The 25,502-nt window shown below is 35.2% G+C and overlaps 2 protein-coding genes across 2 annotated transcripts; both read right to left on the bottom strand.

The window, feature by feature from the left end:
- Positions 1 to 128: 128 nt before the first annotated feature.
- On the bottom strand, positions 129 to 7,108 carry LOC107787518 (DNA repair endonuclease UVH1-like). Its single transcript, XM_075249075.1, has 11 exons — positions 6,430 to 7,108; positions 5,353 to 5,657; positions 4,135 to 4,349; positions 3,787 to 3,863; positions 3,414 to 3,578; positions 2,739 to 3,084; positions 2,296 to 2,663; positions 1,450 to 1,560; positions 1,103 to 1,363; positions 791 to 1,014; positions 129 to 678 (listed from the first exon to the last, which is right to left on the bottom strand). The coding sequence occupies exons 1-11, from the start codon at positions 7,003 to 7,005 to the stop codon at positions 468 to 470; spliced, it is 2,859 nt and encodes a 952-aa protein (XP_075105176.1). The 5' UTR covers positions 7,006 to 7,108; the 3' UTR covers positions 129 to 467.
- Positions 7,109 to 8,164: 1,056 nt separating this feature from the next.
- LOC107773381 (uncharacterized) lies at positions 8,165 to 12,312 on the bottom strand. Its single transcript, XM_075249086.1, has 5 exons — positions 11,602 to 12,312; positions 10,521 to 10,619; positions 10,365 to 10,409; positions 9,586 to 9,723; positions 8,165 to 8,685 (listed from the first exon to the last, which is right to left on the bottom strand). Exons 1-5 carry the CDS (start codon positions 11,989 to 11,991, stop codon positions 8,332 to 8,334), a joined length of 1,026 nt encoding a protein of 341 aa, XP_075105187.1. The 5' UTR covers positions 11,992 to 12,312; the 3' UTR covers positions 8,165 to 8,331.
- Between the last annotated feature and the right edge of the window lie 13,190 nt (positions 12,313 to 25,502).

Below are 25,502 nucleotides of genomic sequence, written 5' to 3' on the forward strand. Positions count from 1 at the left end.
CACAATGATCCTTCAAAAGACCATATAATTTTAGCCAATTTACCACGGATGGAACCCAATGCTGTTAAACATTTAAATCTTTTGAATAACATTAAAGATAAGACGGGTAGACAAACCAAAGATTTCTCCACATGAGTAACATTTTGGCTTCACCTATTAATTCCACGGCCAACCATCTCGATTATATTACACGCTGTCCCATCCTTTCAGAAAGAATCAAGCCAAAGAGAGTCTCTTCTAAATTACAGAGTTACAATAGGCAAGCTCCATAATTGAGCTCACAAATGCCAATGACAACTAAATTCTAATAAATAAATGAACAAAAGCAACAAATATCATGTAACATAAGAATTACATGATGGAAAAGGCATGAGACTCTTTTCCCATCTCCCAGCAGGTAAGAACTGGGGACGTGCCGATGATGATACAACAGTAGGAACAATTGCATTGAAAAAATCCAATAGGAGCTAGAGCAAGGTTGGGTATTTTGCATCAAAGAAATCCCTTAACATTTTGGCAGCCTTCTGACCGCCCATCAATTCTGCTAACCTCTCCATTGGAAGCATGGCAAGTTCCGCCAAGCTTTTGCACCCATCCATTAATACCCTATAGTTGGAATCTGTCACGCCTGGCAGCCGTCGCAACAACTCTACTGCAGATGTGTTATAATTTTCAGCTCTACAAAAAAGTGAAAAAGAGACAATGTCATCAAGCTGCTAAAATATCTCTTGAGAAATCAAAATAAGATTTCAGATCTTCGACCTAGAGCTGAGACAACTTTAGGACTAACCTGACATCATTTTCAATGACACCCTCTTCTGATGGGACACCCACTCTAATTGCCTTGACCTCATCAGGTTCATCTTGGTTTGCCTTAAGAGAAGCAAATATTTCGGCTGTTGCATGCAGACTGCGAGACCAGATAATGCGAAGCCGAGGGAAGTGGAGAACAAGCAAGGAGAGCTTCGAGATAATGCTATTTGGAGTTACGTCATCACCAATTTCACTAGCAGACTAAAAAGAAAATAAGAACTTATCAAGAAAAAGAAAACCTATTACAACAGAGATGTACCCAAAGCAAAATATATGTAGCACAATGTACCTGAAATGAAAAGCTTTTGTCCTGTGAAAACTCAATAAGAAGAACAGGAATCCGATAATAACGTGACATCATTTCCACCTGGTGGTAAAGACGGCCAGATGCAAAACTGCCAAATAGATCCTGTATACTCTTCCTTTCTACACATATCAATGGTGAAAGTATGTAATCACCGACTTCCAAGGTCACTGGTATAATGCGCATACCTTTCTGGTGGAGTACATTAGGAAGACTACTCATGAACTCCCTCATGTCCACAATGACCTAGTTAAAAAGAAACAAGTCTCTGAATTGGGACAATGTCATACAATTACGTAATTGTCAAGTGAATCAAAACTTGGAATACATACTTGTATTTCCTTTTCTGCTTCTCTTCTTCCACCAGCTTTTCTGGTTATTAGATTTTGGGATATAACGGACTGAGGCTCATTGGAAGAATCCAGTCCCAGACAACGCCCGTCCTGATAATTATCCACAATTAAATCCCAAAACAGAAAAACAGTTATTAGTACGAAACTTTGGGTTCTCCCAAATGAATGCAAATTTATGGAGCCAATAACCAAAATCTGGAAGAAAAATGCTTAGATTTCCGAAAAATATTTATGCAGCAATTCAAAAACTGATTCGAGTTCCTGTTAGATTTGATTGCAGATTAAAGGGAACTTCAATTTACACCAAGGAAAATCCACTATACACACAAGATACAAGTCATTCACAGATGAAGATTTAATGCACACACTAAGTATCTAATTCATCCTTAAATTCTTTAGATTTTAGAGCATGGACTCCACATCCTAGGTAGATCTCTTATGTTGTACAAACAATTCATGCCTCTTTACTTTTACTACATTACTTTTGTGAATAAGAGGGTTTCAGACTTCATAGTAGACTCCTCAACATTTGTAGGAATAAATATCTTTTTGTCACGAAGAATTAACAACTAGACTCTTAATAATGACATTATATATTATTGTCATGCATAGAATATTAACACACTTTAACAAACAAAAAGATGTACTGAAATGTGACGGAAAAAAAAACAGAGCCATAACAAAACCTAATTGAGAACCCTCAATCTCACTGAGTTAAAAGAAAATCAAATACATTGCAAAGTCAAATTTCTTTAAAACAGACATAAACGGCAAATTAACAGTAGATGTGATGCGGCGGATAACGACAAGTAGAAAAGAGCTAACCCGATCTACTGGAATCATCATCAGTGATTTCTGTCTTATAAGGGACTCAAATGCTCCATTTTCTCTACGCACACTTGCCTCAAACTTTTGCACCTCAGTAGAGTCTTCATAGAAAAGAAAGTACACCTTAACATTTCTTAAAGGGTTCTCAGCTTTGTAGATTTCAACCTCTCTCACAAATGCAATGTCAGGATGGTAAGCAATGATGGTAGAGGGCTTCAAAATATCAAGAATTTTTTGATCACTCTCCAGGGCATAGAAAACCACAGGTGGGAGCTTCTTAGTTTCACTTGAAGACTCAGCATCCAGACCTTGGTCGTGCTTCCGAAGAAATACTTCATCCGAAAAGCCACCTTCCATTGCTTTATCTGGGAAAATACCAGGAACTTAAGCTCTGATTCATTTGTTTTTGTTATTGTACAAAGAAAAAGTATCAAATTTACCAGTTGATGCCACATCATTGTTGGTTTTTTCACCAGCAGAACTTTTCTTTTTCTTTCCTTTACCCTTTCCTTTACCAAAACCTCCATCATCTACATGTTTCTGATCACCAGCTTCAGCATTAGTATCCTTGTTGATTCTTTTGCTAATTTCTGATGCAGCTGCCAGCAGTGCATCATGCTCCTGCTTGCTTATGCTACTAACTTCTGCTTTCTTTCCAGCCGTTGCGACAACTCCATCAAGTACCCCAAAACCTTTCAGCTCTTTAGCTTTCTTTGCATTGCGTTTTGGTAAAGCCTGCAGCTGTACCTTGCTCAGCAAATACTTTTCCCACTCTTCACGCATAACCTATCCAGCATGAACTGTATTGAGATACCAATTTTGTGTTGCACAGTAGAACATGATCAAGAACGATACGTTTTGCATTACAATTAAAGAAAACAAGAGATTGTGTCAAATAGCCTTTTAGCATATCTTTTGCAGTAATTTGTTTGAGCTATTCTTTTTAATGTACTGGGACTAACAGGTTTTATTAAGACAGGCTGATACACCTTCTCTTATCCCCTAAATATATAAATAAATTTAAAAAAAAAAAAAAAAAAAAAAATTAAGAGAAACTGAACAAATGAAGAAGACGTAAAGATTTTGGCTTAGTAAAGATAAGAGATTGAAAAAACCTTCTGCGGGCCATTTGTGATGCAATCTTCGAGTTGCATGCATGAATGTTCATCTTTGCAAGCAACTAAAACAATCCCGTTATCATCCCCTTCATCTAGATGATCTTTCTCTTCTCCAGACAACGCTCGTTTATCTCTTTCCTCTTGTATCTCCATTAGGACATCCTGTGCAAAGAATCAAGCCATAAAATCCCAGTTGAAATTATTATCTAGGATTAGAACTCATGAAAGCAATCAGTTGATTTTCTTACGCAGAAGCCAGCAGATCAACAGGATTAATAAGTCAACATGATTGTTATGAAATACTTAAAGTTGATTCTTCAACTATCAAAGGCTAAAACAATCACTGAGAAAATGGAAGTCACTCACTCACAAGTAAGACCTTCCACTTTGGTGGCTCCTCCAACACTTCCTCCAAAACAACTCTGTTCTCTGTGCTAGTTGACTGATCTATGAGATATAAACAAGACAAGAGGAACCATGTCATATTTTACAGTTGTATGCTATTGTGCTACTAGTGAATTATTAATAAGAAGATTCAGTTTGAGAAAATTTACACGATACACTATTTCATTTTCTATATTCTATTTCCGCGCCGGGGGGGGGGGGGGGGTTATGTGTACCTTACATTCAAGTTATTAAAATAAGTCCAACTCACTTATTAAGTAAATAAACTGAGAATCCAATTGACAAAGAAAGTGCCAGCAACCCCAATACACACCTTCATCCTTCTTGTTGTCATTAAGCTTTCTCTTTTTGGTTGATGCAGTCTTAATTTGCCCCAGTTTTCCACTGTCTGACCTCCCAAAATGATACACTCGCTTCTTCGCATACTCAAAGATCTTGTAACTGGACTCTGCAAATATCCAAACGGACCGGAAACTCTCTGATGCTCTAAGTGAGTCTAGGTACTTCAAGTAATTTACAGCATCATACCTACTCATATAAGAAATAGATAAGTACTACTATAAAAACAAGAACCATAAGCCAAGAGAAACTGAAACAGACCTCACACACAGCACCAGTGCCGATAAACAAAGGATTCAGACTAGCAACCAAGTAGATCCATCTTATTATATTATCTCTCCGAACCAATCTGCTTGTGCCAGTGTGAGACAATTATTAAGAAAATGTTTTTTTAGTATTTTTCGAGAATATGTGAGGTCGTATTTTAAATATTCTAGTGTAGAACAGAATATAGAATAAACTTGTATTAAGAATAGAAGTTGGTCTCAGGAAACTTGTGGTATTTAAAATGTGTGCTAAAACTTTCCATTTAAGTTAAGTGGAGAAGGTTTTGGGATTACCTGAAAAATTGGTCAAACACTTTAGACCAAAGGGAATACCACTAGACACTTTCACTTATATTTAAACAGATACTGCCTAAAAACTAGTGAGACATCCAAGTCATACCGACAACTAATGGTTTATATTTTGTGGTATTCAAAATAATCTATCTTCCAATATCAAATACTTGATCTCTTTGCCATTGTTTTGCAAATATAACTAGGGCAGTTGAGTGAGTCTTTACAAGTTAGACAAACTCTCATATTTCTATATGCTATAACATATACTTGCATGCTGTTTTCGCTTAAATTGACACCCAACAAATACACATTTCGACTTAACGGAGTGAGAATATAGCATAAGCCATAACCAGATGCAGCAATATCAAGAGTATGTAAGCATCAAATAGTAGCATCTTGACCAACAAACAACCAAGACAACGTCATAGAAAAGTATTAACAATGACAAACCCTCTTGTTCAGAAGATAAGAGCCATCAACTAGCTTTCATTAAAGAGACAAATAGATGTCTCAGATACATTTAATACCAACAAAAGAGTGCATAAAAAGACACAGAGTACATGTAATACCATCAAAACAGTGTGTAAAAACTAAAAAGACAACGTGGTGAGAGAAAATATCAACTTTCGTACCTAACAAGGTAATCCAACAGCTTTCTTAATGTCTTCAAATCTGAAACAAGCTGCTTAGTTCTCTTCCCTAAGGTATGCCAGATGGGATCTAGCTGCCTTCTCACTATCTCATCGAACGACTTAAACAAACCATTCTCCACTGTCAAGTCTTCTACATCAACCTTATTAGTCTTTCTCATTTCCTTCAAACATGCATCCATCACCTCAATCACTGCTTTTTGAATCCCAATCATATATGTTGACATTGGAACCCTTATATCCACAACCTCTGGTGGATCCCTCTCTAAATCTTGGGATACATAAACCTGAAACAGCAAGAATAAACCACTCAAACCACATTACCCCCAACTTAGGCTGCTATCCACTCCCCCTGCTGCTCATACACTGGCCCTTCTAATAATCCAGCTAAACTGAAAAATAAGGTCAGAATAATTATTTTAAAAAAAAACTACTAATCCGTGGCGTTACATGTAATTAACCTAAGTTGACTTTCATGAAGTTCAAGCTTAAAGTCATCACATAAATGGCAAATAGTAGAAATTGTGTAGATTATGGGTTTATTTTGTATGACAGAAAATGCTTCCTGGGAAATCATATTCAAGTGTTTGGCTACCTTGAATTGTAGAAGCTCTTTTTATGACGGTGGTGTCCTAGCAAGCTTGTGTACCCCTAACTATTCCACTGGATACATGTTTGTACCTCCCACCAGTAGTTAGGGAGATGGGAAGAAATCACCTAGTGTTTTTTCACGGATTTGAACCTGAGACCTCATGGTTCTTCTCTCACTTCATTGACAACTAGTATACACCCTTGGGTGCTGAATTATGAGTAAAAATATTCTCCCGGTACAATATTTTCCTGCAACTCATTGTTGTCAACCTTTAAAACTCAAAATTACCACCAAAACACTAATCTCATAAACTATCCACCTTACGGTATTACCAAATGTACTAGCTTTTATATCCAAATAAACACTAGAAACTGCTCAAGAAAATGATTTCAAAAGATAACAAAACATTTATTTTCCTTCATAGAAAACGCCTGTTAGAAGTTGATAATCGAGTTTAAGGTAACTACCTGGAATCGAGGCCAAAGATGAAGCTTTCTAAGGAAAAGGCATTTAAGTGTTCTCTCAGCTTTAGCAAATCCAGAAACCATGGAATGAGGCCGGTCCGAAAATGCACGAACATAGAGATCACGATTCGTTGACCGCAAAATACGCACAATAAAGGCTTCCGTAGACGTATCCGAAAGCAAATGAGCATTGAGTACAATAAGTCCGGCGACAGCAGTCGTCGGAAGACGACGAGTCAACAGGTCAACGATGAGAATCCGTGAAGTGATGAAAAGAATCCCACCGGAAGAATACAGCGACAGCCGCTGGTTCGCCGGCAGGTCGGAAGTGATCTCGGCCGGTGAATTTTGAACTTCGTCGGAGATTTGAGATTGTGTGACATTTTCGTAAGTCCGTAAGATGGAGGCTTTTTGAGACGGAGTGGCGGAGAGGATGAGTAAGCAACCTTGGGAGTGGTGGTGGAGGAGAAAAAGCGAGGAGATGATCTTATGAAGACCGAGACCGGCGGAGGTTACTACTAAACCGCCATTGGAATCTTCTAGAAGTTCTGTGATTATATGCTCCTGGAATTGCGCCATATTTTGAAGTCTAGGGTTCCGCCTTTTGTGGTGGTTTTAGTTGGTGGTCATGGTGGCGGGAATTCGCCGGAGTTCGTTGAAAGAATTCAAAGTGACGTTATATATGTAGAAATTTTGGGTATGGGGGTTTAGTCAAATCTTAAATTGTACTTTCGCCCCTGCAATTTGAAAATGCGTCGCTTTTGCTATCCATATTTCTTTTTCTCATCCTGTTTAATTAGTAAAATTAAATATAGGACTCTCTGCATCTTTTCAAAATTTTCATGTAGTCCATCAAGGGAATTATAACATAATCACTGAGATGATTAATTTTTTCTTTCAAAAATTTGTAAGATTAGATATTTTAATGGGTAATAGTCATTTTCCTTCCAATTTATGTTAAAGATGGTTCGTAAATTTCTTTTCCAATATTACGATATAAATATCCCTCTCTTATTTGAAGATCTAGCCATGGTTGCTTCCGTCCTTCCAAATAGTTGAAAATTAGATTTGAATATCTCATATTTCAATATAATAAATCAAACTTTCCATTGTAATTATGTCATAATCCATGTACTGTCATTTAATCGTAGTATAGTAACTTATGACCACTCTTATTTTATCATCGTATCAAACACCTTTTTAGTTATACAAAAAGTAACAATGAGGAAAGAAACAATTTGACCATAACGTGGAAGTAAGAACCTGAACTTGATTCGTGCTAGTTACTAATTTCTTGATCATTGGATTTAGTTTATGCAATAAAAAATTTGTCTGCTCTTTTCCATACCAGTAGTTTTAGTATTATTCTCATATTTTTTTATACTTAAATTTCTATTATTATCTGTTATTCTCCGTTACCGTATTTCTTTTTCAACATTGTCATGAATATGCTTTTCTTAAGCCGGGGGTTTATCGGAAACAACGTCTCTACATTCACAAAGTAGGGGTAAGTTATGCATACTCTCTACCCTCCCCAGACCCCAATTGTGAAATTTTAGTGGATTTGTTGTTGTTGTCATAATATAAAGGTTGAATGCAAATTGGAGTCTCTCCTGTTAGTTTTCAAATAAGTCCTACAAAAAATGGGATTGGTTTCGAAAACCAATCAATATTCAATTCAACTTAAGCCAGTTAAAAGATAAAGTTGTGCAATCTCTCATACTAGTCAAGTCCAAGAGGCAATGAATACAATGTGTTATTTCTTCTTTCCAAAATTATAAAAACATGCTCTGCAGAATTGATTACAACATAGAAATGTGCATAAAACAGTTCAAAACTATGACTTCATCAATGTACAAAATAGCAGTAGTGTGCCAAACTGCAAATCATACAACTTCTTAAGTACTAACTGCTAAGGTTTAGGTCACCATTGTTGGACTTGATTCGTCGGACCCTCAAAGGTACAGGGTTCTCCAAGACTGTCACGTTAACTCCGCTCCAGACATCTAATTTTGTGGGGAGCTGAGCTATTTTCTCTACAATTTCCATATCCTCCGGCAACACATAGCCAAAAACAGTGTATGACTTTTTCCATTCTTGATGGTTCGCTAAGCTGATAAAGAATTCAGGGCCAGAACCAACCCATGCAACTGAACCCCGTCTTATTTCTGGACAGGATTCACTGGGAACTGACTCGAATGCTACTCCTTGAGCATCAAGAGTTCCTTGTACTAAAGCATATGGAGGGCCAAAAGAAGCCTGAAATTTTGTAAAGTAGATTTCAAAGAACTCAGGAAAATTGAAGTTTCTACTCAAAATATAGCACTTGGGATAGCACAAAGAAGCAGAGATTGACTGGTGCGCTTCAGGAAATTGAAATGCAGGAGTTTCAGAGTGCAATACATACAAAAATGTGTAATACATAGGGTTATGAAAGAAGAAATGGGACAAAATTTGGGATCCAAAGAGGAAGGTGCTGAACATTTTGCAACAGACGATATACATACATTACATTGCTCTCACTTTCATGCTTTTTCACAGCTATTATAACAAAGGTAAAATAGTACTCCTGCCATTCTATTTTATGGAGCACTATTCGATCGACATGGAGTGTAGGATATTACTTTGATTTCTATATTACTTCCTCCATTCCGAAATGGCAAAGTTCCTCGAACCTTCTAATTTTTAGCATAAATACGGATATTGATTCTTCAAATATGAAAAAAAAAATTACACACTCAATTTACATAACTAGTTCTATAAATTGTAATTTTTGAATAAAAAAATATTCACAAAATGTTTGAAGTAGTAATTGTTATCAAACAATTTCTTTAGTAGTAATAGTGACTTTAAATGGTACAGAGGAAAATATTGGTAGTAATGGAAGAAAATATTTAAGTAAAACTTAAAAAGTTGTTTTGAAGAAAGTATATTGATTGAATTTGAAGAAAAATGGGAATATCGATATATAATTTGGGATGGAGGGAGTTTGAAGGTGATTAAATGAGCAATTATTCTTAATCCCTCTACGTAGCCAAAGAAGCCAAACTGAGACACGGGGGGAGCACACGTATAATTTATCTTATTCATGTAGTCAAAATGAAGTTGTTTAAGATTAGAAGTCACATGTAAAACTGTAGAAAAGAGATGAACATTTACATCTTTTATATGATCTCCATGTGTATCCCAAATTTGTCCGCGAGTTTCCGCACGAAAAAATTGGCAACCAGCACAGTGGCGCACCCCCAACAACTCCAAAATGTTAAAAACTGAGCGTGGGGAACATTCTGGCAAAAGCTGCAGAAAATTAAGAAGAAATACAAGACAGTCATATCAAAACGAAATTAGCAAATCCGGGTTAAGGGAAAGGACTAGACTAAAGCCAAGTATAGTGACTCTGAAAAGTGATATAGCGGTGTCGACATCTAATGGATGCTAAATTTCAGTATAAAATCATACTGTATCCCCTCCCATCCGTAACCCTATAGGGTAACAAACCGTACCCTATAGGTTTGAGAAATAGGAACATGCAGACTTGAAAAGGCGCAATCGTGAAATACTTCAAGCATGATCAGCAAATCAACTTTTTAAGCAAGTGCTTCCTCAAATCATTACTTTTAATTCCTTACTTATTGATACTTTTTCACCATTGTTTCTTATATTTTTTTAAAAGACACCTCAATGTTGGCGAAGATACGATTTAAATATCCATCTATTAAAGTTAAACCTCATAGACAGCTCATTGCCAGGATTCTATTGAGAACTTTTCACCAATCACTTGTATCTAAACTGAGATATTCAAAAGGCAACATAAAAGTTAATCCATATAGTTATAGAATGAGTTGCAACTGCGCAGAATTCATTTAGATAACTGCCATTTGTCTGTGGCAACTGGCAAGATATAGGGAAGTATGCATTCACCAAAAAATAGAACATACCTTGACGTGAATATCACCAAATTCAGTTTCCAAGGCGACAATTCCCTAAAAGCAGTGGGATTGAAAGAGAAATTTTAGCAGTTAAACCATGAATATTATCAAAATGTCCAGAGCTATAAGGAGATAGCATATTAGTTTGCTGAGAAAGTTGCATACCTCTCCTTTCCCAAAAACAATGCCTGACGTCCACATAACCTTGTTTCCTGCTTCCTGTCTATCAGGAGCCAAAGTATCTTTCTGCTTCTTCAACCAGCACTACATCACCGAGCAAGACATGCCAGACCAAACAGTCAAAACTCTAATTTACATGGTGTATGTTAGTTCATAAAATAACTTAAAATGCCAACAAAAAATATATTAAAACAATCTAATCTAAAAGGAATGCAGAACTAAGAGATGCCCAAATATAAGTACATGAGGGCTTCTCTCAAACTGAGCCCTGCTTCAGTGTTCAGTCACTATTATAAATGGGCAATAGCTTTTAGCTTTCATAACTTCAGTTAACAGCTTTAGCCTTCAAAACTTTATTCTGGAAGGCCCAATTGATTGGTTTTGAAACCTTCCCCAGTCGACCTCCTTTCTTGATAATCATTAGGGCAAAAGAGGTTAATTCTGATAATTTCTCATTAATTCTCCTGATTCCCGGGAAAAAAACAGGTCATGTGGTTGAGTTGCGTTTGGTTATGTTCCTTGAAACACATTACTAGCAATTATGGTCAGCTGAAAAACTCAGTAGCTATTTTATATAAATGCCGAAAGTAAATATTTTTATCATATCTGCAGACACCCTACAACATCTGAGGCAAGCATTTCTAGCTAATTCACAAGAAAAGCACTTCTAAAAGGAAAGAGTGGACAATTAAATCACAGTAACAACGTGCTGCAAATCGCCACAGCTCACTTCTGTTATTAGTTCAAGCACCAACATCACAATTCACTAAATCATGTTTATTGCATTACAATTGTATGTTATTTCATAATTAAAGGTTCAAACTTTGTCCTGAGCCGAGGGTCTATCGGAAAATCTTTACCTTCGCAACACAGGAATAAGGCCGCCTATACACTACCCTCCCCACACCCCACCGGTGGGATTACACTGGTCCGTTATTGTTAGTAAAGGTTCAAACTTTGTATGATTTATCAGAGTTAAGCATATAAATCATTTCAAACTGCCAATAACTTACAACTAAAAACACCATATATAGGAAGAAAGAAAGAAAAGATTTTTCAAACTCACCTCACCAAATTTGTCACCACAAAACTTTTTATTTCCACAAAAAACCCACGTATCACAAAGACAAGGTCCATGATTACCCGTACACATAGCCTTACAAGCATTACAACATTCTTTAGAACTATTAACCTTAAAATCAGAACCCCACTTTACAGCAGCTCCCCAAAGCTCAAAACTTTCGATTCCACTACAACATTCACCCTCCCCTTCACCACCACCGCCACCGCTAAATTCACCTTCCTCCGCCGCTAACCGCTCAACCACCGAACTTCCGGCTGGTCTCATAACCGCCGACATGAAAATGTACACGGCAGTACAAGAAACAAGACCCATTAAAAGAAGGATCATAGTGGCATAACGTGTGGGTTCGGAATCATTTGGCTTCCGACCCATTTGAGATTGATGTATGAAGATCAAAACCCAGAAATGGATTTGGCTGATTCGGTTTAGTTTGTGAGAATTTTGATTATTAGCTTGGTGGTAGAGTTGACCGGAAGATATTGAACTATAGACTTTGAAATTTTGAGGTAATTTGATGTTATAGTAAGATGTTTAATGTTGGGAGAAGTTATGGAAATGAACTAAATAATCTTTAAGAAATTGTTACAATTGAAATTTGGTCATGGAGGCTGTATAACTAGTAGGTGTAGTATGTGCTTACAGTCGAATACTCACAGTTTAAAAATAGAAATAAAAAGTAAAACAATTGAACTTGTAACTTAAAATAAGATATATATATATATATATATATATATATATATATATATATATATATTGTATAAATTTAAATTATTATATATTATTTTTAAATATATAAAGAAATTATTTTTTTGCACGGACTAAAAAAATATATTCATATAAATTTAAACGCATGGAGTAGTACTAGTGTTGTATTCTGGGCCGGGGCCAGGCCTTCGTGGGCCAAACGGGCCGGGTTTCGTGGGCCTGGGCTCTGGCGGTCCCGGGCTTCGTGAGCTCAACGGGTGGAACCGACCCGTGACGGGCCTAAGCCCACATGGTCCTGGGCTTAACGGGTCGGGCTCGTGGGCTTCGCGGGTCTAGCGTTTTTTTTAAGGCAATTTCTTGTAGTATCATGGCTATATTAAAAATATATATGTAGTATATATGTAGATCTAATTATTAAAGTGCTTGACGAAAAAGAAAAATAACAAAACAATAGTAAAACACTAAATTGTCATGCATAATATATTGTCTTGTAGTATATATATTGTATCTTATGTATATATATTATAACTTATTACTTATATATTTTCTTGTAGTATATATTGTATGTTATGTATATATATTCTCTTATATATTTTTTTGTAGTATATATTGTATCTTATGTATATATATTCTCTTATATATTTTCTTGTAGTATATATATTGTATCTTATGTATATATATTCTCTTATATATTTTTTTGTAGTATATATTGTATCTTATGTATATATATTCTCTTATATATTTTCTTGTAGTATATATATTGTATCTTATGTATATATATTCTCTTATATATTTTCTTGTAGTATATATATTGTATCTTATGTATATATATTCTCTTATATATTTTCTTGTAGTATATATATTGTATCTTATGTATATATATTCTCTTATATATTTTCTTGTAGTATATATATTGTATCTTATGTATATATATTCTCTTATATATTTTCTTGTAGTATATATTGTATCTTATGTATATATATTCTCTTATATATTTTCTTGTAGTATATATATTGTATCTTATGTATATATTGTAGCTTATAAATAATTGTAAGTAAAGACAAAGAAATATTGCGAAAAGATATTCAAGGGTAGAAGCAATAAATTTTATTACCAAAAATGGCATATCTTTCTTAGTCATCCTTCCCCCAATGGAATGAGCACAACAAGGTACTAATACCACCATTAGAAGGAAAAAAAACTAAGGAAGATGTGCCAAAATACAAGTTACATATTAGTCTATATATTTATCTCTAACAAATCTCATAAATCCTTCAAGGTTCGGAGGAGGTTGCGTTGGTGGTGGTGGAAAAGAAGCTTGTTCATCACCACTTCCGGGCGAAGCCGAATCATCCGCAAGTTCCGCTATCATTTCTTCATGAGCTTCATCTATCGCCGGTTGTGATTATGCAATTCCAAAGTTTCTTCTTTCCGAGCGGATCCAATCTCTAAACAATACTGATTTTTCCAAGTCATCCCTCATAGACGCTATATGATCACTTATTTGCAGTCTTGCTTGACTGAAAGCGCTCTCTGATGCAACAGTTGAAGCTTGAATTGATAAAATATCCCGAGCCATCCTTGCAAGAACCGGAAAATGTTTTTCCCTTGCCTTCCACCATTCCAAAAGATCAAAAGAGCCGTCTGGATTCTCCTTTTCAAGTCCCTGAGACAAATAAACTTGAAGCTCATTTAGATGTGAAGTTTCATCATAATTATCACCTTGAGAATCCCTGAACTCCGTCCAAGATTTAAGAGCTTTTAAGCCCGCAGCTCTTTTAGACGATTGTGAGCTAGACGAAGTAGGGGTTGGAATAGTTGGTCTAGCATGCTCTAAGGCAAGTTGATAAGCATTATAAACTATATGAACATTAATTTTAATTGAGGCTTTTGCATCTGCAAGTGTAGCAACTTCCTCATTTGAAAGATCTAAAGCCTTATAAATATTTGAATACCAAAAATGAGGACCTCCCAATTTCATTGTAGGATTTAACATTGCAGCAAGACCATAAATAGGAGGGATAGGAAAAAAATATTTTTAAAACTTTTGTTTCATTTCATTTATAGCAAGTTCATAAATGTCCTCACCCTCACCAAATTCAACAAACAAATCAGATAATGCTGCAATATAAACTAAACAGTTTGAAATAGTAGGATAATATTGCCCAGAAAATGCATTTATAGCAATTTGAAAATGTTCTAAAATATTTAAAAGAATTTTAACATTCTTCCAATCTTGAGTAGTAAGCATTTCATCGTCATCCTCACCACTTACCCGAGAATTAAACGTTGCATTAATTGAGTTTCTATATTCATATGCAACTACTAAACTTTCGTACATACAATTCCATCTAGTCGGGCAAGGTTTAGGAACCTTTCTTTCTCTAAGGCCATATTCATCACATTTTTTAAAATACTCTCTAAGTCTACTTCTACGGTTTGAATAAAAAAGCCAATTAAGAGCCATTCTAACCTTTTCAATTTCTATGTTTAAAATTCGCATACCATCACCGATAATTAAATGATAAATATGACAAATACATCTAACATGGAAAATATTAGTAAATGCAGGATTTAGTGTTGTTGTAAGCATGCCTATAGCACTAGTGTTACTAGAAGCATTATCCATAGAAATTGCCATTATTTTATCGCTAAAGCAAAAATATCTACAAATATCTGCAACAGTGTTAGCTATAAACTTACCTGTGTGACGCGAATTATTTATTCTATATGCAATTATGCGTTTTTGCATTATCCATTCCTCATCTATCTAATGACTTGTAACAGTTAGATAATCACAATCATTACCACTTCTACCAATATCAGTAGTAATAGAAATCCGATTAGGTATATGAGTAAATAAATACCGCAAATATTGTTCATATTCATGTTTGAATTTATAAATATCACTCTTAACTGTTGCGCGAGGCCAACCTTTATAAGTAGGATTAAAAACTCTTCTAATATAATGAACCCAATTAGGATTAGAAGCAAAAGTATAAGGTAAGCACATAACAGTAATCATCTTTGTTAATTCTTCACGATCTCTATTTGGATCGTAATATAAAATACCTCCGGTGACAGTGTTAATTCCTGGTTGAACTAGATTTGAACCTGTACTAGGGTTAACCGCAGAATCTACACTTGTCCCCTCTAGCTGCGCTTTCATTTGAAAAAATCTAGCCTTATCTCTAGGGTGTGTTTTTATGTGCCTAGTCAAACTACCTGTGCCGTTACGGTCTCCAGTATATTTATGCGCCATTAATTTCCCACAAGTTTTACACTTAACCTTATTTTGTTCTCTTACTTGAGTAAAAAAATTCCAAACTAATGATGTTTCTAGGCGTTTAGCAGGTTCTCTATTAAAAGTAGGAGTTTCTACAGGTGGGTCGACCGGTGCATCAGTTGGGTTATTAAGAGGACTAGTAGGTGTATCATCTAAATCCGGTGCTTGGGTTTCATCATCATCCTCATTTTCCTCATTATTTTCTAAGATAGTTTCATTAGGATAAAGAGCATTCATAATTTTATCATCTAATCTTTCACCTAGTGCAACATTATGGTAAAATTCACTATCGGTAAATTGAAAACAAGGGTGATCACTATCAAGAATTAAAGAAGGAGGAGGACGTCTAGGCTGGCGACTACTTTCAACTTGCTTATCTTTTCTAGGTCGGGGAACCAGGGGAAGGGTAGTTGGTTGGCCACTACTTTCACCGGTTTTATCTTTTCCTTTACCAAACATTTTTTTCAAAGAAAATGTCATATTTATTATAATTATGCAATCTAAACCACACAAAAATATATTCTTAAAACGTAAGAGTTGAAACGAGTTTACCGGATTGCCGAACAACTTCTTGAAAATTGAAAATCGTTGAACACTTGAAAACTTCAATTCAACAACTTCACAATTTTTCACGAAATTTCAACAATAGATTAAGTAATTGTAGTAGAGAGATTGAGAGAGATTGAGAGATATTGATGAATTGGTGAATAAAAATGAAAGAATGAGGGGGTATTTATAGTTGAAAAATGGGGAAAAGTGTAATTATATAAAGTTTGGGGTTAAAATAAAGTTTGGGGGCCAAATGGCCATTTTCTAAACTACCAAACGGTCAAAAAAGCCCCAAACGGCTACTTTTTAAATATGGCCATTGGGCTGTTTTTTTTAAAAATATATATATATTATAGCCGTTAGGCCCGCTAGGCCCACAGGGCCCGGACCAGGCCCGCCAGCCGGTCCCGGGCTAAACGGTCCCGGGCTCGTGGGCTTACCAAAGAAGACCAGCCCGCCTCGGGCTTTAAAAGACCACCAAGACCGGCCCGTGAGGCCCGTTAAGACCACGGGCCCGGTCCGGTCCGGTTCGGGACCGGCCCATAGGGAATAGTACAATGAAAAATCTAGCTAGTATCATGGTTTGGACAGAGAGTGAATTTTCTTTGGAATTTCTGCCATTGGAACTTGGAAGGCACTACGAATTGTATAGAATCATACAATCATGTGGTTTTGATTGGAGAAGTTGACTTTTCTCTTTCATTTTAATTACTCCTTGTGCTAAAAGAATAGTACTCCCTCGTTAATTGAGCATGAATTTTAAAAAAAATTGAATTTATTTTCTAAACATGTCATAAAAATAATCAGTATAATAGTATCTCATTAAGAATAAAATTAAAATTTTCTATTTTTTTAACTGATTATTATGAAAAAAATATCACATTAAGAGGTCGTTTGGTATGAGTATAAGAAGGTATAAGAGTGGTATAAGAATTTAATACCATCTTAATACTCTGTTTGGTTAGCAAACTAGGTATAGTTATCTCGGTGTTGGGATAACTTATACCTTATAGAAGGTGGGGTAATTAGCATCGGTATAACTTATACCTTCTTCTTAGAAATTATGCAATTGTCATTCTTAATACAACATACCAAACAATGAATAAACAACAATCCCAGCATAACTTATCCCAATATAACTTATACCGGTATAAATCGTATTCCAACCAAACGACCCCTAAGGGTGCAAAATATAATTTAATTAAGGATCCTAGTAATGATAATTCCATTTGTGTTAGTATTTTCAATGATTGCATGTTATTAATGAATCGATAGGGGCTCTTTATCATTTAACACAACTTTAGGGAACATAATCTAAGTTGTTGATAATTTGGCTTGGTCGATCCAATCATGATATTGAAGGAGTAGACCTTTTCTCGAGAAAAAAAAAAATCTTGCAATTACGAAAATCACAACACAAGCATGCTTTTTCTGTTCATTCTATTTATTTATTTTTTTTTTAAAAAATCAGCATGAACATCACATTTCCCTTTTCCAAGCTTGAATGCTCGTTCAATTTCTTATCGATTCTTAAATCCTAGCCATCCGGAACTCGAAAGTGAAGTGCTATGTCGGGGTGGCGAGACGGGAAAAAAGAAAAGAAATTGGGATTCCCAGTTCCGACCTACTAGCCAAAGAAGATGTCAGGATGTTAATTTTGTGTACTCTGCAGTTTCTCATTTGTTATGCTTCAGAAGTCGCAAACACACTACTAGTACTGTGATGCTTTCAATATCCGGCAGCAATCCGTCGGGTGGCTGCCTGAATGCTATCAATCTGCAATAATATACTAATACTGTTTTTTGCTCTATTTGGCATTCCCTTTGACTCACCATTTGCTCATGGCCATGCACCACCATCATCATTGCCATTAGGGGGAAAAGCGAGTCCGAAATTAAAGTGTGATTCTTTTGGACTCAAGCGATGCAAATAAGTAAAAAAAAAAAAATGGGTACCATTTTATATATTGCGTGGTTATTCACCGCGCTATACCTTAACGACACGTTTGTCCGTTAAGGTATAGCGCTGTTAATGTGGACCCACAAATAATTCATATGCACTTAACTGACTCATCAATAATTCATATAGGTATAGCGCCTATTATGCATGTGCTATACATCAAATAATTGTACCCCCAGACTGGTTTTTTTCTTATTTAAGGAGTTTCAGAATTTGGTAAAAATCTATTCAGGATCCTTCAAATCTTCTGAAATATTTGTTCGTTAAGTTATTTTGCATTTTTTTCATAATATCCGAAGAGCGAAAAATTAGGGTTTCATTATATTGGGGGTTGAAGTTGGGGTGAAGAATAACTCAGTATGTTATAGTTGTTCTCCACAATTTCATGTTAAGTTGCCACTTGCAATGGAGTACGATAGATTGGTATCGTTGTGATGTAAAAAAAATGAGTATGAGCAAACGTTGGGTGAATATTAAAGTAACCGGAGGATATCCGTATTCTGTTACTCCGCAAGGGAATGTTTGTTATGTTTAGTTTAACATCGAAGACGATAAAACTCTGACAGTTTTTTTGAGGACTCTAAATGAACAGCGGGAACTTCTTGTGATAAAAATATTAGAAATGTACGTCAAGGCTGAAAACGTTCGCAATAATGAGATTCCGCAAAGTAGGAATATCTCTCAATCATCGGGTAGTTTTTTTTTGGAGCAGTTTTATTCGAACAGATTCCGGATGAAAGAGTTTAGACAGACCTAAACTTATCTCCACGGGCGAATGCGAAGCGAGGACATAATTTCTCCTTAAGTTTACATAATCCACAAGCTGAGTGGTAAACTTTAATTTTTCTTTGTGTTATGATGTTTATTTTTATGTACTGAATTTGTATTAACACTCATATATTTCACAGGGAGTTCCGGTCTGATATGAATTTTACAACTTATGAACCAAGGGACAATTCAAATATGCCTAGTTTTGGTGTGTTGGATCATGATGGTCCATCCAAGAGTCATCATCAACAGGGAGTCATCATTAACAGGATAACGTGCATCATGGGATACCAACACATTATGATTTGTAAGTGAAGTGTTAAAGTTTATATGTAAAGTTTTGATAAATTTGAGAAACTCATTATTGTATTGGTTGGGCAGTGAAAACAAGCAACTTGAAGGTCATGTCCTTACTCAATTGCCCGAAGACGACATATTTAATCGAGATCTAGCATATGCATAGAGTGAGGAAGATAATAGTGATTATGACAACAATACTGATGAGTCTGGAGATTACACACCCTTCCCTGATGATGGTGATAATGATGAGGACGAGAATAATAAGCCTGATTTGACGAAGGAGCATGTTCCACCTCCCGTTAGACCAAGAGTGTACGAGTACCATGTGCCATTTCATTCAAGGGAGTTTCCCTACCTTGATCAGTTGCTAAGTATGCCGGATGTGGGTACCCTTAAAAGGAATCTTGATGAAATTCGAACAGCAATGTGGGATGAATCTAGAGCAACGGTGTTGTCAAAGGGTATGCTTTTTGCTGATAAAGTGCGCCTAAGTAGGGCGGTGCGAATGTACAACATAAACGAGTGTCGTGAGATCGCGGTTCATGAGTCATCTCTAGAAGTATACAAGGTTATTTTTCATAGATGGTTTCAAGGATATAATTGGATACTTCGTGCGATAAAGTTGAAAAAAAATATGTGGATTGTGGGTAAATATATTGGCACCCACAATTGTGAAATGAACACATTTAGTGGGAATCATTTTAACTTGAATATTGACTTGATTTCTCTTGTCTTGATTCCACACATTGAAGCGTCCATAAGGTATAAGATCAAAGAGTATATAATATATGTCCACCAAGTATATGGGTGTACCATTACCAAACGAAAGGCATTTCTGGGGCGCAAACATGAGTGTGAAATTGTTTATGGTAACTGGGATAAATCTTTTGCCTCTCTACCCAGGTACATGGTCGAGCCGCATTGCAACACTTTAACCCCGGGACTGTTGTTGAATAGAAGCTTGATCGGAGTTCGGGAATACCAGAACACATATTCACATATTCAGATATGTGTTGTGGGCATTTAAACCAGCCATTGGTAGTTTTGTGCATTGTCGGTCGGTAATATCCATAGACGACACTCATGTCTATGGAAAGTATGATATTAAGTTGTTGATCGTTGTTGCAGTAGATGCTAATAGAAGTATATTTCCCCTAGCATTTGCTATTTGTGCCAATGAAAGCCAAGAAATGTGGACATTATTTTTGAACCACTTGAAGGAACACGTTGCCAGACAATGTTCAGGTATTTGTCTAATATCTGATCATCATGGCGGTATTTTAAGTTCTATACAGAATTTGTGTGCATGGCAGAAACCGTATGCCTACCACCATTACCATGTTAGGTACTTAAAGGCTAACTTCCAGAGGGCTTATCCGAACAAGGACTTGTATGATTTAATGTGGATGGCTACAATAGATCACCAAGAGTGTAAATTCAGAAGGCGAATGGAATTGATTATCCAGGAAGACCCAGAAGCCTATCGTTGATTGATGCGACATGAGCTTGACAAGTGGACTTTGCATGCGGATGGTGGTAGAAGAAGTAAAATTCTGACTACAAATGTATCAGAGTCTTTCAACGGGTTATTGAAGTCTAAACGTGGATTGCCTGTCACTGCCATGGTGCGGATGTCATTCAAGCAGATGGCGGAGAGGTTTGTTTAAAGATTTAGAGGTGCATCATCATTGATGGAAAGAGGTGTTGAATTTATGCCACAACCAATGAAACGATTTGAGAAATACAGGAAGCGAGCACAGTGGCATTCATTTTTGCAGTATTGCATTGAGCGAAATATTTTTGAAGTTCGCATTGGTCTGCATCACAACCAGGAGAATAATACACACACCGTCAATGAAGCTAGAAGATTATGTTATTGTGGAAAATGATCTATCTATCACTTGCCATGCTCACATGCCATGAAGTGCTTTGAACATACAGGTTTCGCGGTAACGAGGTACGTTGATAAAGAATATAGTATTGCTGCATACTTAAACACCTATAGTGGACAGTAGCAGCCAATGGGTGCTGATCATTATTGGCTTGAGGAAAAGTACACCACCAAACATCAGCAGTAGCAACAATCTCGTGTGTCGGTCGATATCCTCCGGCGGTGAATCATCCATAATCTCCGCATCCATCGCTACTAGATGCTGTCGGACGGGCGTCAGCTGCAAACAACTGGCCCCACTCAATATAGTATCCTTCGCTGGCTGAAAACCGGTAAGCCGCTACAACATATACACGTAATGTAATCCCCTATAGTCTCTAAGAGCATGCGGGTAAGCTACAGGTAATCCATCAAACGGCAGCCCGAAAAGAACCTCCACGCCCTCAAGCATGATGGTAGCCTAGCCGGTGGGTAGATGAAACGTGTGCGCCTCCGGTCGCTACTACTCTGTCAGAGCCGTGATCAATGCGCAGTCAAACTGCAATCGCCCAATCTCTATGATCCTATAGAAACCCGTATTCTGAAGGCGTCTAACTACACGGAGATGGAGTGGGTGGTCCCTAATAAACTCCCACACGTTTGGGGCGAAATGTCTGGGACAAACACTGTCCATCTCAGATGTATGAAGACCTATGGTTGCCCTGTAGCAACAGTAGCTTTCGAGATACAGATCTGGGATGCACAAGGGGAACCTCCATGACGATGTCTGTAAATTAAATAATATTAATTAAAGTATTTTTCTTTTTAATTGCTTAACATCTTTAAATATATTGCAATATCTTTTATATTAATATTTAATCGATATTTTTACAATATTAGTACTTACATTGATACACTTTCTATATTATTTTATATGTTAGTATATTATTTTATATGTTAGTTTATTATTTTATATGTTAGTTTATTATTTTATATATTTATTTATTATTTTATATGTTAGTTTTTATTTTATATGTTTGTTTATTATTTTATATGTTAGTTTATTATTTTATATGTTTGTTTCTTATTTTATATGATAATTTATTATTGTATATGTTTGTTTCTTACTCACCTATTTTTGGGTATAATAGAATTAAATAATTAATTTTCATAACTATACATGATATAATTAATAAGTAAAAATACTTAGTTTGACAAATATTGTTGTTTTTATGTTATTTTCTTACATTTATTGACTAAAATTCAAGAGAGTTTGTGTTTGAACTATCATCATATATTTTTGGGATTAACAAATAATTAACTAATCAATTTCAATAATTATCAAGATACTAGGATAAAGGGTACTATATTTTACTACGCTAAAGGGCACTACATTTTACTACGCTAAAGGGTACTACATTACAATTACGGGCACTACATTAAAATTACGGGCACAACGTAATACTAAAAGGCACTAAGCAACAATAAAGTCACATATTAATATATGTACAACAATAAAATCTAAATAATATTAGTTATTCATAAAATAATAATTTATCTATTTTACTAATCTTTTAGCACATAAATAATTTAATCGGGATAAAAAATAACAAATTAATTTAATCATAAAATAATCACAAAAATAATATACCACAGTAAAAAAATAACTAATAAATATTTTTATAATAACTAATAACATTAATTATTCATAACATAATAATTTCTCTATTTTACTAATTATTTAGCACAAAATAATCTAATCCGGATAAAAAATAACAAATTAATGAAATCACAAAACAATCATGCAAAAACATAGACCAGAGTAAAAAAACAACTAATGCGCATTTTATACATGAGTTTTAACAAAAAGTAAGTTGGAATATCTCGATTTATAATTTCTGAAAGGTGAAGATTTGAGGGGGGGGGGGGGGGCGAAACAAGCAAACCACTACGCGGTAATGCCTTAGATCCTGTGTTAGCTTGCTATAATACGGAGAAGAAACACTTTTTTTGTGACGGGTGGGCTCCACTGAAGTTTTTTTCTTTAAAAATAGAGGGGGAGACCGCTGGAATGGGGAAAAGGGGAGGGCACTGATTTTCTGATCGGGAAAGATAGAGGCCCGCTTTTTATGTATGTATAGCGCATGTATTCACTACTCTATATTATAGCACGTCCTATATGTGCGCTATATGACCAGTGGCGAAGCCAAGAAATTCATCTTGGGTGTTCAAAATTGAATGAAGTAAAAAAAATTCCGATAAAGGGTGTTTAATATATGTTATATATAACTAAAATCTAATATTTTACCTATATATACAGTGTAATTTTTCGACGAAGGCTAGTTGATTGACCACCCTTAGTGTTATGTAGCTTCGCCCATGTATACGGCCCGCATTTTTTTTGTTCAAGTAAAGCGTGGTTATTCACCTTGCTATACCTTAACAGACAAATGTGTCGTTAAGGTATAGCGCAATAAATACCCACGCTATATATAAAATGGTACCCAATTTTTTTTTACCTATTTGCGTCGCTTGAGCTCAAAAGAACCATACTTTAATTCCGGACTCGGGAAAAGGCCACCATAATCGTGGACCACACTTTTTTACGGTTTCTATGTAGGGTCGAATGAGAAACGAGGATTCCTTCCTAGTCATTATTATAAATGTATATTTTTTTTGGTTTTCTATCCGGTGTCCGGTATCTGCATTGGAGCCTGATTATATCCGAATTCGTATCGCATAGGGCCCCATTTGCTTTACCAACACAAGTATCGGATAACTATGTCCACAAGTCTTATTCATAATAAAAAAGAAATCATACAATAATTTTTATTTATTTATACTAATATTTGAACTCTAATCTCATGATTTTCATCTATTTAATTAATTGTAAGACAATTTTGTCACTTCCTGAAGTAGTCCAAATTTGAATAGGCTTTAGCTTGTAAAGCATAGAATATCAATATTCTTGTTTTATCCTTCAGTAACAAACTACAACACTATTTTGTTGGATAGAGATGGCAATCTTTATTTTATGGAGACTAATCATTTCATCTATATATATATATATATATATATATATATATATATATATATATATATATATATATTTTAAAAGCACGAAGGCTCTTAGCGAAATGTCGTTCGCCTGTTTTATCCTTTAAAATAGATTTCACATTGGATAAAATCGTAATTTAATTATTTTCTACTCCTAATATTTAGGATTTAAAATCAACTAAAATTTTACATATTAAATAATTTCCTTATTTGAACTACTATTTAAAAAGTCCTACAATATTTAGGATGTTATAATCAATTAGAAATTACCTTATAGAGCTACGTGGTAAAATATATAGTAATTAAGTAATATATAAAACTAACTACGAAACTCATATACATATACTTTCCGGAAGGTGAGGAATCCAAAAGAGTTGAAAGAATCGAATTCAATTTGACATTGATTTTGTCATTAATTTAGGTCGTGTACATTTTTCTTTTATCTTTTTTATTTTAGAAAATAAGTTGAGCACAAGTTTTATGTAAGACTTTTATGAGGAAATAGGTAATAAATAATAGTAATTGATGTCGAGCATTTTTTTTTATTTTATATAAATAAAAGTGTATATCGTCTATCCTTCCCAAACTGAAGGTGGAACTAGAATTCCAGTAGAATGCCTCTTCTAGGAGGGCCGAAAGAACTGACTAAAAAATTATTACTGTAAGTTTTGATATTGTTACTTATAATTCCAGTACAATAACTCTATTCTTTTAGGATGGCTCGAAGAATTTACTTAAATATTTTGAAATAAACTAATAATATTAATATGTAAAATTTGTAATGAATCTAAAGTTTCTACACTTTGATCATTCCGTGTGTTGAAATTCAACAGCCACTAGCTAACTCTTCGAGTCAACATCATATATCTTAATTAAATCAGTAAAATTGATGCTCACAAGGGATTATAATGTTGTGTGCTTAGGAATTATAATTTAAACTTATCCCAAATATTAGTTGTTTAGGAGTTCTCTGCGTCAAGATAAACATGAGAGTTTTACTACACGTGAACTTCCTATTTTGTTTCTTTTGCGTGAATCTATCTATTTATTTAAAACTATATTTTGAGTCTTTGTATCTAAAAAAAAAATCATTTGAGGTCCAGTAGGGAAGGATAATGATGATATTTTGCCTAGAATTTTATTTTTGGGTCTTTTTTAACCAGAATGTGCATGGCGGATCTAGCCTATTGCTCTTCGATCGCTCTTCTCTTCGTACTCAATGTTTCAGTGCTAACCCTTTTTAACAAGCTTATAATTTTTACGAATATACATCAACTATAGCAATCAAAAATTTTGTGATCTAAATCTTTTGGATCACAATTTGTATATTTCTTTTCTTTTGTATTTCTACACTTATATGTTCCCATGTTTTTTAAAACCAAACTATAG

Source organism: Nicotiana tabacum, chromosome 1, assembly GCF_000715075.1.
Source record: "Nicotiana tabacum cultivar K326 chromosome 1, ASM71507v2, whole genome shotgun sequence".
NCBI classification, from domain to species: domain Eukaryota; kingdom Viridiplantae; phylum Streptophyta; class Magnoliopsida; order Solanales; family Solanaceae; genus Nicotiana; species Nicotiana tabacum.